The sequence below is a fragment of the Catharus ustulatus genome, chromosome 16 (genome assembly GCF_009819885.2).
Source record: "Catharus ustulatus isolate bCatUst1 chromosome 16, bCatUst1.pri.v2, whole genome shotgun sequence".
NCBI lineage: Eukaryota > Metazoa > Chordata > Aves > Passeriformes > Turdidae > Catharus > Catharus ustulatus.
Genome location: NC_046236.1, coordinates 14,504,456 through 14,517,517, shown reverse-complemented (window position 1 = coordinate 14,517,517; position 13,062 = coordinate 14,504,456). Strand labels below are relative to the sequence as shown.

The 13,062-nt window shown below is 44.1% G+C and overlaps 1 protein-coding gene across 3 annotated transcripts in view; it reads right to left on the bottom strand.

Moving 5' to 3' along the window:
- EPN2 (epsin 2) overlaps window positions 1-13,062 on the bottom strand; it is a 39,024-nt gene continuing 25,962 nt past the window's right edge. For 2 of the 3 annotated variants that reach the window (XM_033073899.1, XM_033073900.1), the window contains exons 3-9: window positions 10,357-10,469; window positions 9,006-9,098; window positions 8,579-8,741; window positions 5,959-6,132; window positions 4,387-4,479; window positions 3,423-3,638; window positions 1-1,651 (exon numbers count right to left, since the gene is read on the bottom strand). In XM_033073899.1, the coding sequence (XP_032929790.1) occupies window positions 1,332-1,651; window positions 3,423-3,638; window positions 4,387-4,479; window positions 5,959-6,132; window positions 8,579-8,741; window positions 9,006-9,098; window positions 10,357-10,469 (1,172 nt within the window). In that variant the 3' untranslated portion in view covers window positions 1-1,331. The remainder of the gene's footprint in view (window positions 1,652-3,422; window positions 3,639-4,386; window positions 4,480-5,958; window positions 6,133-8,578; window positions 8,742-9,005; window positions 9,099-10,356; window positions 10,470-13,062) is intronic. The other variant, XM_033073901.1, reaches the window with a different exon arrangement.

The window sequence follows — 13,062 nt, the reverse complement described above, 5'->3', positions numbered from 1 at the left end:
TTTAGTGTTTTTTCTTTTTAATGTAGTCTTAAATCATGTTATGCTCAAATTCAATCCATCTAAAAATAATTAGTCACGAGGATTTGCTTTTGATTTGCATTATGAATACTTCATTTAAAAGTAAATATTTTAGTGTTAATCTTCCCTTTTAAACTCTCTTTACAGAAACAAAGAGCGAAAACCATAAATAAGAGGGCATTAAAACCATAAAAATGACATTTGCCAATATCTTAATTTTTCAGCCAGACTTGATAAATCTATCAAAACCAGACAGTTAAATAAGAACCACATTATAAAAATTAGCAAAAAAAGGACTATTAGGTAACTCTGCAAACTCAAAATATGAAACTGTACTAAACAAAATATGTGCAAAAGTATACAAGAGTAACTGCATATAGCAAGGTTAAGCCTGAATTAGTTTTAAAGCTTGCCCCGGTGAAACTGAATCCAAAGTTGTCCCACTGTATTTCTTTTTTTTTTTCTCCTTTTCTTGGTTTTTTCCATTTTTTTTTTTCCTTTCAGCTCACATTGTAAGTCAAATAAAAACAAAATACACATGAAAAAACTTCCAAACGAAGCTGGTACTGGACAAGCACAGAGCAGGACACTCACTCAGCACGAGTGCAGCCACTCACAGAGAGTTCCAGGAGTCCTTAGAGTAGTGTAGGAATTCAACACTGCACACGACAGCACGACTCGAGCATGGTCTTGGGTGTTTGTCTGGGGTTTGTGGTGTTTTCCTTGCTGTTGGCAGTCACACCTCAGAGATACCAAAGCAGTGCGAGTTTGCAATGTTTAATGCATAAAAACCAAGCCCCCCTGGGTCTCTTCTAAGAGTAAGGACTATGGGTGAACCAACAGTCTAGAACTGTGTGTAGTTATGTGCAAAACATTCACTAGCACTCGGAATCTCAGGGCTATCTTACGGGCAGAGGAAGTGACAGATGCAGGGGAAGAGTAAATTCAGGAATCCAGCACATGATCTGACATCTACAAAATAGCCAAGGGAGTTTTTCCACCGCTTCTCTCCCTAGAAAGTGTGTTTGAAATGATTACCAAAGTAACAAAAAATGGGCAGGATCTAACTTTGGTGAAAAGTCTGAACATTTCACATGATGCTCAACAAGCCAAAGTAAGGTACCATCTGTAGCAAAGACTAGATTTAGATTAACTGGTAAGTAGAGACAACTCTTCAAAGATCATTACTGTAAACTGCAAATCTACTTCCAAGTCTCTCACACACCGTTCAGTCCACACAGGCCACGTTCGTTTCGCTGGAAAGACTTCAGCCTGGAAACACTAGGAAAAGAAAAGTTCCTTTAATTGGGTCTTTATAGGAGGAAAGGGTTAGTTGTATTTGCAGCCTGGGAGGCTGCAGGCGGCATTCCTGTACTGTGCAGAGCTTGGGGCATTGATCCTGCAATGCTCAGCCCCTGGCCCATCCTGATGGTGCCCATGGGGGGCAGCGGGGCCATGCCCACGGGCACGGGGGCCATGGAAGACAGAGGTATGGGCTCCATGCTCAGCGGGGGCACGGCGCTGAACGAGGGGCTGCTCCCCAGCACGGGGCTGGCTCTCATCTGGTTCAGGGTCAGTGGCTGAGGCTGGTTCACCTGGAAGGGGTTGATTGGAGTCGCTGTGGTAGCGGCGCCTGCGGGGGAGAGAAGGGAGAGAGAGAGAGAGAGAGGCACTGCCATCAACAGAGGGGTGTGGAATCATCTCACCCTGCCAAACAACACTCCCCATCCTCAAAACGCCCTGTGCAAGGTGTTTTGGGGGAAAATTATATATGTTCATTTTTAATTTTTTTTTTACAAGATATTTAACGCTTTTCTTTTTGGTCAAGTTGGACAGTAAGGCTGTTTTGGGCTACTAAGGTTTTAAAGATTAAAAAAGGGAAAAAAAAAAGCACTTTGAATATTTGCAAAGTGAGAAAAAGAAGGAGAAGAGGGGGAAATGGAGAAACTGGTCTGTCCTCCAGCAAAGCAGAGTCTGCTCCCTTGAACCAGCCAATGGCTCCAACCCCTCACTGCCCAACAGCTCCCTGACTGCACTCAGAGCTTCCCAATCTGGTCACCTACAAAAGCCCCAACCACGACATCCACATCACTGATTTGATTTTTTAAAATGCAATTTTGCAGGCTCTCTGTGCTCCTTCACTGCAGAGAGTGAGTTTACATCTGATACTGGGATGAAATCCTTCCCTGGGAGGGTGGGGAGGATTCCCAGAGGAGCTCCTGGATTTCTCTAAGTGTCCAAGGCCAGGCTGGATGGGGCTTGGAGCAGCCTGGGCTAGTGGGAGGTGTTTCAAGGTTTTTAAGGTCCCTTCCAAACCATGCTGGGATTCTGTGATTTGTACATCAGCTCCAAGCTCTCAGCAGCCACCTCCATTTTCATGTTTCTGGCACCGAGCTCGGACAAGAATTCCCAAAGTAAACAACTTGTTTCCGAATTACAGCGGTGCTGAAAAAGCAGAGCACAACTTTCCCAGCCTTTGAGGTTCCCTGGATTGCTGCCAGCCCTGCAAATTCCTTTTACTCTACAAGCCCAGGATTATTTGGATGGCCCAGTGACCCCTCACAAAGTTTTTGTAGTACCCGGGAAGGGCAGATACACAGATTTCCTCTCTCCCCCTGCTCACTGCCAAGGCTGCTCAGAATCCCTGCTTTTCTCCTACTCAAGGATTTTAATAAATTCACTTTTTCTTCCATTGGAAGAGTGATGAAAATAAATACTGACAGAGGATTTCCAAGTGTTTCACCCTGTGAACACCACAGGAAAACATCAGTGCAAATTCAGCTTTTAAAAAACACATCTGCCACATGTTTGGTGTCACCATTTCAGTTTGCTCTAAGCAAGGGCTCATTTCAGGCCCAGACTGCATGACAACTGCAACAGCCTTTTTTTTTTTTTTTCCCAAAATACACAGAGAATGTGTTTTCAGATCAAAACTGGCTCACTGTGCCAGCCTTAGACAGACTAAGCAGCAGCTCACGGAATCACCCTGCAGTTTGCTCTCTGGGACTCAGGCTGCAGTCAGAGATCTGTGCCTGCTGCAGCCCCAGGAAAAGGGCAATTCCAAATTTCTTCCACCATTACCTTCCCAAGGCAATCTTACCTGTTTTGACAAAATTCAGCTGAAGTTCAGCCATTTTGAACAACCCCAAACTTTCTAACTCACAGAATTCTGAGTGAGGGGAACTGGAATAAAGTTCAGCTGCAGACCAAGAGCAGAGACTTTTTGTTTTCAGGGACTGTCACTGTGCTGGGTGATGCCTCACTCAGACCCTCCTGCTCTTGCTCATGATCTGCTGGCTGAAGTAACCAAGAAAACCAAGCCCAAATCACCCATCTTTAACGCCAGCAGAGTTTTCCTGCAGGAAAGCTCAAACAGAAATGTGAAGGATTGTGCAGAAACCAACCTGGTGCCAAGAATGGGTTCAGAGAAGTAACAGGCTGTGGTGGCTTAGACACCAAAGAATCCAGGTTCACCAGGGCAGCATTGGGGCCCAGGAAGGACTCTGGGGTTTTCCTGGCCGTGCTTTGTTTGCCTGATGTCCCACTCGAGTGCTGGGACTCAAAGAGATCAGGACTCGTGGTACCGCTGTGCTGAGATGGCAGAGTGGAACCTGATTCAGCTGCAACACAAAGGACACACAAAACTGCTGGTTAATGCACAGAGCCAGGCTCAGGGAGCCTCCAGTGTGTGAGAGCAGAAGTGCTTTGTGCTAAGTTTGTTAGTTTGCTCAGTGTTTGAGGCTGTTACACCCTCTCAGCATGCAAGCAGGTCAGGGTTCTTTAGCAGAGCGTGAAGAAGCTACAGTCAGAGTTGCAGTGCTCTACTGATGGAATTCCCACAGCTTTGCTGCTCCAGGTGGGACTCACAGGCTCCAAGGAACAGATTCTCCAAAGCCTTGGCCCTACACCACTGCTGTGCCCTTCCTAGCTGGATTCCACCCAGGGTTTTCTTCTCAAAAAGCTCAGCTGTGCTTCAGGCAGAACCATCCTGAGAGCACAGCACCCACAGGCTCTGGCAGTTTTCATTTACTGACCACTGACCAGAGAAAAAATACATTCAGAGTATTCACAGAAGGTATTTTCTCATCTTCCTACTGGAATTTACACATTGGAAATTAAGAAGTCCAACAAATTTCTGGGTCAATGCAGCCAAAGGTCCCAGGGTGCAATTCCATGGATTACAAAAGGCCCATTCCCCACGAGTTCATGCACAGGCCAAAATCTGAACAAGGAGCTTTTACTGCTGCATCATCATTTCCTTCCCTTTGTGAAAGCTGATTTTTTTTTTGTCCAATAAAACTGAAGAACAGAGACATTTGTTGCTGTGACTGTCACCCAACTGACACATGCTAAGAATTTGATTCGTACCTGGCTTTTTGGAAGTTCGAAGTGTGTCAAATTCAGAAAAATCATCTTTAACTGTACCATTCAAATTACTGAAGAGGTCAAAAGATGTACTTCCTGTTCAAAACAACAAGACAGCCCTGTCATTAACACATCTTCAGTTGCATCACACAGCTGATCCTCCTGGAAGCAATTCCTAACCCATTCCTGCTACCAAGAAGCCACCACAGGTTTCAGGGCAGCAGCTGGGAGGGCTCCCACTCTGAGCCAGGAGCTGGGAGGAGGAGAATGTCACAGAATTGTCCTTTTTGACAATGCAACAACTAAATCAGAGCAGTTTTGGATCAGTGGAGGGCACACCTGAGCATGCTGGGGTTTGGTTGATTGAGTGTCTGCATTAGAGACAAGCAGATCTTGCTGTGGAAGGAGAGAACAGAAATGGATTTACAGCCTCAACTATCAAGTGTTAATCAGCCCTCGAGGAAAACACCACCAGTGATGATTTCACTTCTGCTTGCCAAGTGGAAAGGAGGAGGAATGCCAGAGCAAAGTTGTGGAATGGCAAAGCCCCGTTAGCTGAAGCAGCAGCACTCATCCAGAGCCTGCAGTCAATGAAACATCACCACTCCCAAACGTGGACACACTCTTACCTCAAACTGGAGGCAGAAAAACCACACCTAAATCATCAGCAATCACACTCCTGAGCAGCTTTAAGGTTTGTGTGGGTATTTTTTAATTAGCTGAAATGTTTTCTTAATTTACTTTTAACCTTCAACACGTTTCAAGCAAGAAGAGCACAAGATGACAAACCCCAAGAGAAGGAGTGAAAATTGAATATAAAAACAATATTTATCAAGAACAAAGAGCCACCATAGCTAAAGGCTCATTTCACAGTGCTCCAGTTATTGCCCTTTGCCCAGGGAAAAGCTGCTTAGACAACTTTTTGCAGCACTCATTTTCCTTTGTCTGTTGTGTACTGGGATGAGTGACAAGTTGAAAATGCATTTTGGATGCTTTTAGCAACGGTGCCAATATGAAAATTCCAGGTATTAACACTCATCAAGGTTGCATTAGTTACAGAGCATGAACAGATAATTACAGCAGCACCTTTAGCAGGGCTCAGGGAAGGTTTCACACCCTCAGTCTGAAGGAACAAACCTTCATTTGCACCTCTAAAAGTCTCCTCCGAGCTGCTCAACCTGTCAATCTACATCTGCAGACACATCCATCTGCAGAGCTATTTATCATGAGGGAAGGTGAAATTAGAGTATCATTCATTGCCAGAAATTAAGTCCTTGTCTAATTAAAGATAAAACCCAAGAGCAGCAGCAGTCCCAAGTGCTCAGCAGGCAGCCACAAACACCAGCAGGAGACGTAGAAGGGACAGAGCACAAAGCAGCACCACAAATCCAGAGCTGGAAGTCCCAATAATTACATTTAAATTTCTTTTTCCTGCTGGTTATTACAAATCCCTTTTATTTTGAAGACCAGTTCTGCCAACTGTTCAGCTGCTTTGAACCACACAATGCAAGAAAATCACTTGGACTTGTCCTGATTACTGAAATAAGATGGATATGGGATGAGACCGTTGCTCACCAGAAGTAGAGAGAGGTTTGTTTGCAGGTGCTGATCCCCAAGGATCCACAGAAGGTTTTGCTGCAGTAGAAGATGGCTGAGCAGGAGCCCAAGGATCCACATTTTTGGCCAGAGGCTGAGCTGTGGATCCTGCTGGTGCTGCCCAGGGGTCAACAGAAGCAGCTGGTTTGGCACCTGCAAGGAGAACCAGCAGGGAGAGAGGTGAGTGCAGCTCCCTTTGGGAAGTTTTCCTTGGGGATTGATCCCCCCCAGAGCCTTCACTCCCAATCCATCAATCCATGCTGAAATGGCAGCAGCAGCTCAGCACCAGCAACTCCCAGCATTTCTCTGAACAACAACAGCACCAGGAAATTCTGGGCAAGGCAGAGGGAAAAAAAAAAAAAAAACAATTCCCCTCTCTGAACCTGGATACAAATACCTGCAGCTCCAAGAGAAAATAAACCTGCCTTTGTTCCTGCCAGTGCCACCACAAGTGACAGTCCCTGGCTGGAGGTGACCCAAATCACAGGGGCTATTTATGAGCTCAGGAAAGGGAGTTTATAAAAAGCCCAAAGGTAAAAGGTGGGAGATGCACAACATTAACCCTTGGACAAAGACATCTGCAAGCTTCAAAGGGAATGTTTTCCAACTCTTTTAACCACGCTGCTGTTTTATAAAAATACAATCAGCTTCCCTGAGCCAGCTGTGCTTTTTTATTCCCATTTCTAAGCACTCCTGACACACATCTAAGCTTCCCACTGATACCCCTTTATTTTTTTTTTAACCCAATGCCTGTTCAGGGTTCTCATTTTTACTGGAAGATGCTGACAACTCTTCATTCCTACAAATCCAACCACCAAAGGTTTAATTCCCAAATGAGGATTTTATAACCCAAGAGGGCAGGACAGAATCACCCACATGCAGCAACTCTCACCTTTAATATCCTGTGGGTTTCAAGTTACAAGTGAGAATTATTTTAGCTTCTAAAACTCCCCCTAGCATCCCAAAATTCCTGTAAATCAACTGAATGCTGCACACAGTGGCACCAATTCCAGCTGGAATTTTGGGTTTTGTTTCAGCAGCAGCCACGTGGTCGCTGCAGCTCCGGAGCAGGAAATGCCAGAACTCTCCAAGGAAGGCCCATGATTCCCACACCAGTGCTTCCATTTCCTTTATGTGCCCCCAGTGCTGAGTTAGGAGCAAGGCCACACTCATGACAGCATTTCCCATCAAACAGCAGCTTCCCAAAAAATCCTTTTTGTTCTTAAAGGGAGCATCCAAAATGAGAGCACTTGGAAAATCCCATCCTGGAGTTTCCATCAGCTCCACTGAAACACCACAGCACTGGCAGGATTTGGGGAATGCAGTTCCAACAATCATTTATTTACCAGCAAATTCCTCAATTTGTATCTTTGAGACTAGCCCAGCAGAGTTGTGCTGTGTGTAAGGAAGTTGGGCAGCACTGAGGAAATGTAGGCTGGGACTGGTACAAGGAAAATCCTGTCAAGGGGGACACATCACACAGGAGAGCTGAGGAAAATGGATTTTGGTTGCTTTTAGCCATGGAAAAATAAACTGAATGGTCTTAGGGCCCAAAATCTGGGTTTTTTCTCAGCTCTTATCACCAAAAATGCAGGTGAGATTTGGAATGATGACCTGGCAGTTGGCCCAGGAGCTTTTATGGTGCCTTCAATGCCATCATGAGCAGGGGAAAAATCCCCAAATAAAACATTTCATTATTAAACTTCCAATTTTTCATCAGGAATCTGATGGTGGTGTGTGGAATGCAAATGGTTTTGAAGCACTTAAGAGCAGAGGTTGTAGAATCACCAGCCTGAAGCAGAACTGACAGAACAAAGCTGTCAATGTTCATGGAAAAGCTTCTGTTTGCACAGAAAGCCCTTTAAAAAAGTCAAAAATTCCAATAAAAACACGGATCCAGTTCCAAGTGTAACACTGCCAGGAACCATCCACTTCCTTATCAAAGGAGGAACTCCTTGGACAGGCTGTGGCTGACCCAGACACCACACAGAAAAAAAACCCACAAAAATTTGGCTTAGTTGCTCTTTAAAATGTGAAACACTGCATCTTTCCCTTCAGAAATATTCCACAGATTTAGCATCAAAATCCTATGGAACAGTAAAGACTTTAAATGGTAACCTGAATTTTTTTACCTGCTATAAAAATCTTATTTAGGTAATTTAATCCTTTTGGTTCTGACCATACACAAACACATCCCAGGACGTGTTTCTTCTTGTTGATTGCTTCTCTAGGAGCAATTAAGGATGTGATAATTCAGACTGATGGCCTTCCTAAGCTCAGCACCCTGCCTAAATATCAGATTAAATTCTGGGAATAGTCTGAAGCCATGGCACTGGACACAAGCAGCAGTGAGACAAGTTTTGCTGACAACAGAAATGCCACTCTCCTCTTCCTTAGGATTCAAACTGCACCCACAAAAATTCAACTACTTAAAAAAAAATTCAAATTTATTATTAAAATGCAACTGCCACTGGCTTCTGCTTACGTGGAATGAATGAAAATGGACTCATACACAAACTGGACATTGAGGAATTTGGAAATGCTCGAGGTTAAGAAGCAAAACCTGTAAAACCCCTTGCTCCTGACAGTGTTCTCTTACCAAATGATTGCCAGGGGTCAGAGGCAGGGGCTGCAGCCGTGGATCCTCCCCAGGGATCCGCCTGGTTGGCAGCAGCAGCAGCAGGAGGTCCCCAGGGCTCGCTCTTGGCCGGGGCCGGGGCCGAGGAGGGCAGGGCATCCATCAGGTCCAGCAGAGTGGTGTGCTGAGGGCAGGAAAAAGCTGAGCTTTACTCAAGAGCATTGCCAGGCTGAAGTACAAACCCATGAGAGTGAAGAAGCAATTTTTATTATTTTATTTTTTTTTCCTGCATTGACTAGTTCCATATTTAACCCGCGTGGAAGAAGCTTTAAGCTACACAACAAAGCAAACCCAAAAGCATAAAAGAGCTCAGTATTAAGCTAAGTTTGTGTTACTGTATTTCAGCTTTTGGCAGCATAACCGGGAATTTCTTAGGCGAAGGCACTACCTCCTTCTTTTTGGGAATTTTAATTGTGTCTCTGCGACTCTCCTCCAGAGCCATCTGTAATCTCAGATCATCTCCGCGTCTGAGGCGCTCCTCCTGCAAAGGAAATCAACACTGGTGATAGAAAATGAGCCTGCTCTGAGCTGCTGCTCCCTGCCACCCTGTGCTCCACAGGGGGATGGTGTGGGGCTGGAATTGTCACAGAGCACAAACGAGGGAAAGGAATTTTCTGCGATTCTTGCCTCAGGAGCACCCCGACCCTGTGGTTTGCTGGTTGGGATTTACCCTGGTGGTGTTTTATTCTTCCCAAAATTCGAGCAGCATAATGCTTTTTCAGCATTCAAATCACTGCTGAGGATTGTAGGGAGCTAAACTTAAATTTCTCTGGCTTTTGTTCACTTCCCTCCACGCTGGTGCAAGATCCACCAAGGGAATCAAGTCTTGCCAAGTCCATGTGTAATTTGAAGGTTTAAACATCTGTAACTACAATGTTTATGCCACACTCAACTCCTTTAAACATCTTTGCTTGCATCATGTCTCTCAGAAGTTGACTAATCCCCCAGCTTGTCATTTTTGAAGCTACTTCAAATGCTTAGATTCTGATTTATATTTTTGTTCCCTTTATTGCCCAATAATGATGAAGTTTACTGGGTGATAGTTTCCCTTTCCAAGCACTCATGCTAAACATACAGCTGGATACTGAACTGTCACAGGAAGCCTCTAAAATATTACAAGCACTCAGCATGGCTTGGGTTTTCACTCAGAGCTGAGATTTGACTTTGTTATATATTAAAATATATTAAAATGTAGCCATTTTATCCAAATTGACTTCAAATTCAGAATGAAGCTCCTAAGAATTAGCACAGTACCATAAGCCAGGTGATAAATTAGGAGTTAATTTCCTTTAAAGCAAGTTTTTTTTATATATTCTGGTACTTTGTGTCAGGTCACCCTCCTGTTCCAGAAACTCCCACCAAACGAACAGACCGCTCCAAATTCCACAGGAATCACAATCCACTGACATTAATGAAGCTTTTCAGGACCAGTCATGTTTTCAGCTCTTCCTAACTGAAAAAACATCTTCAGTAATGTGATGATTAACATCCTCCACACCAAGTCTTCTCACAAAGTGACTGTCATCTTCCACTAGTCTCAACAGCTCGGAGGCTGAAGTTACTTTAAAAAGAGATTTAAAGAATAAAAATAACAATAATAAAAAAACCCCACACACACCTGCAACAAAACCAAGCTGCCACTGAAAATAATAATTTAAATTAAAAAAACCAAACAAACCAGGTTGAAATCTGAACTTTCCAAGCATGGACAACTTTGGAAAACCTACACGGGCACCGACCTGCTCCGCCACCTCCCGGCTCATGGCCAGCGCCAGCTGCAGCTGCAGCTCCTCCTCCCCGCTGGTCTGGGGCCGTGCCTGCTCCAGCTCTGAGGACACTCGAGGGGATGTGGCTGTTGGGAGACAAAACACAGCAGTTTCAGCACAGAAAACAGCAAAAAAAAAGGGTCAGGTTTGCTTCTTGCATTTTATTTTCTCGTTTTCGGTCGCAAAGCTCCCTCGCGGTCAAGAGATGAAGGGTGAGGGATAATTGAGCTCCCACCCCATCCATCCATCCATCCATCCATCCATCCATCCATCCATCCATCCATCCATCCATCCATCCATCCATCCCATAAATCCCATCCCATCTTCTCAAACCATCCTGGAGCACAGGGGAAAAAGGATGTGGGCACAACCCAAAGTAACACCAGGACGTGTGAGAGTTCAGCTGTTTTAAAGGAAAATATCCTGGAAAACAGAAATTTTTTTAGGGGGTTTTGATATCAAGAAGTACCCCCAGCTCATGCTGGATATAGTCTGAGTGTATCAGAGCTCCTGACTTTAAAATGTACAGAGTTTATTGTTGGAAGAAATATTGGTGGGTATTTCTTACATCTTCCAGTGTCAGTAAGAATCTGCTGGGACTGGGCCAACATCAGGGTAAAACTGGATACCACCCACTTTTCTGTAAAATAATACAGTCTTAATGGCAAGATAAAGAACTATTCTTAACTGCTGAGCAGGCCTGGGGATAAACAAACCAGCTATTCAGACTCCAAAGTGACACAAATACAGGAGCAGCCTCTGCTGAAGGAGGCTTTGGGAAATGGGGTGGGGGTGTGGCTTGGTTGGGGTTTTTTGGGGGGGATTTCCTCCTCAAGAACAGCTAAAATTCACAATTTCTCAACCATTTTTAATGTTTTCACTCCAGGAGCACGTGAAATTCCCATCCCACACCACCAGCAGGTTTAGCACTCTACAGCAATTAAACATTTTGTGCTCACTCCCTCTCTCAAGACAATTCTTTAGCATCTAAATCATTAACACAGGAATTTTATCTCACTTTGGCAAGGAAGTTTGTATTTAGTGGCTAGAGTGATGATTAGTTTGGCAAAATATATCCTGACATTTAATATATTTAATTGAATGTTTCAAACCACCGTGTCAAGCTCAAAGAAATCCAAATTTCTCCCTACCAGGTCAGCTGGGCATGTGAAAACCAGATTGCCAAACTCAGTTTGAAAATCACTTTTTCAATCACTACTTTAATCCTCCAAACATTTCCCAGTCCTGTCTCTCCCTCCTTAAGTTTCAGGATAAATGACATCACAAAACAAGTGGAACTTTTTCATCCAGCAGGCCAGAAGAAAGGGGACTCTCCATGAACAAGGAATGACCTTTTCTCCTTCCACCACACCCCATCTGCTTCTAAAGCAGATTAATTAAATTAATTTCTCACCCACAATGATTCTCCCACCTTGTGCTGATCCTGAAGCTCTCAAGCCAACCTCACTTCAATTAAGATGCTGCTCATAGCTCAATTCTATTACTTCTTCAAACTTTCTCACATAAAATAATTAAATTTAGCCTGGTTGATGAGTACTTGCTGCTCCAACAGTCACTGCCAGGCTCTCCAATATTTTATATTAAAAATATGATGATTAAAGCATGTGATAATTCCCAGCCACTCACCTAATACAGATAAGAAATTAGCACTAATTCTAATCATTCTAATCCAAATAGATGATTTTAAACCAGGATGGAGATGGAAACACTTCCCTCTGGAGCCCAGAGAATGTTTCTGTTTATCTTTGCCAGAAGAACATTGAGCAGTTTATGGCTGTTAAAAACCTCAAAGAGCAGAGAGAGAAAAATTATTTCAGATTAAGGGACAAGATATAAAAACTGGCCATGAATAGATTTGAGATCCAGATGGAGAAGAGCAGTTTTGCAGCCAGGGATTAGAGAAGGAAAAGAATCCTAACTGGTTTAAAAGCAGAGCTGGGACAAATGGGACAGCAGCAGAGTCACCTGAGAACAGATGGCACCTGGGCTAGGGGCAGGAGCAACCTTCTGCTCTGCTGGGCTTTTAATGGGGGGAAAAAGGGATTTCCTGCATTTCCTGCATTCCAGCTTTTCCATCTCTGCATCCCACAAGAAGCTGATGGCAGAATGACATTAAAATTAAAATGATGTAAAATGGGTTCAATTCTCTTCCTCCCAATCCCCACACAAAGGACTTGCTGAATGCACTGCCCAGTGCATTCCTGCCTGGAAAAGCTGGAAAAAGCTGGGATTGCATCCCACTCTGAGCCTTTCCCTGGCTCCCCACTCCCAGCTGAGCATGGGAAGGGCCTGGCTTGGCTTGAGCTCCCAGCAGCTCCAGGATCCCCACACAGATAACACAGGCTCACACACACATTATTCACACATTATTCCTTCTCACTTTCAGGCTTTCCAGCAATCCATTCTACTTGCTTTCATTAACTCTAAAAGGTATTTCCAGGAGAAAATGTCCATTTGAAGTTCTTGGGCCTCAATAAAAAAACAAACTCTAGGAATGTTGCTGTTTCCCATCTAAGCCTCTGCAGTGTTATAAAACCATCCACATTAAAGAGCTTTTAAAAAAAAGAGATTAAGGGAAATTCAAAACACTGTTCTTGGGAGCAACCTGACAAGTTTTATCTGAGATTCCCTTCCACAGGGGCCTGATCCTGCTCTAAG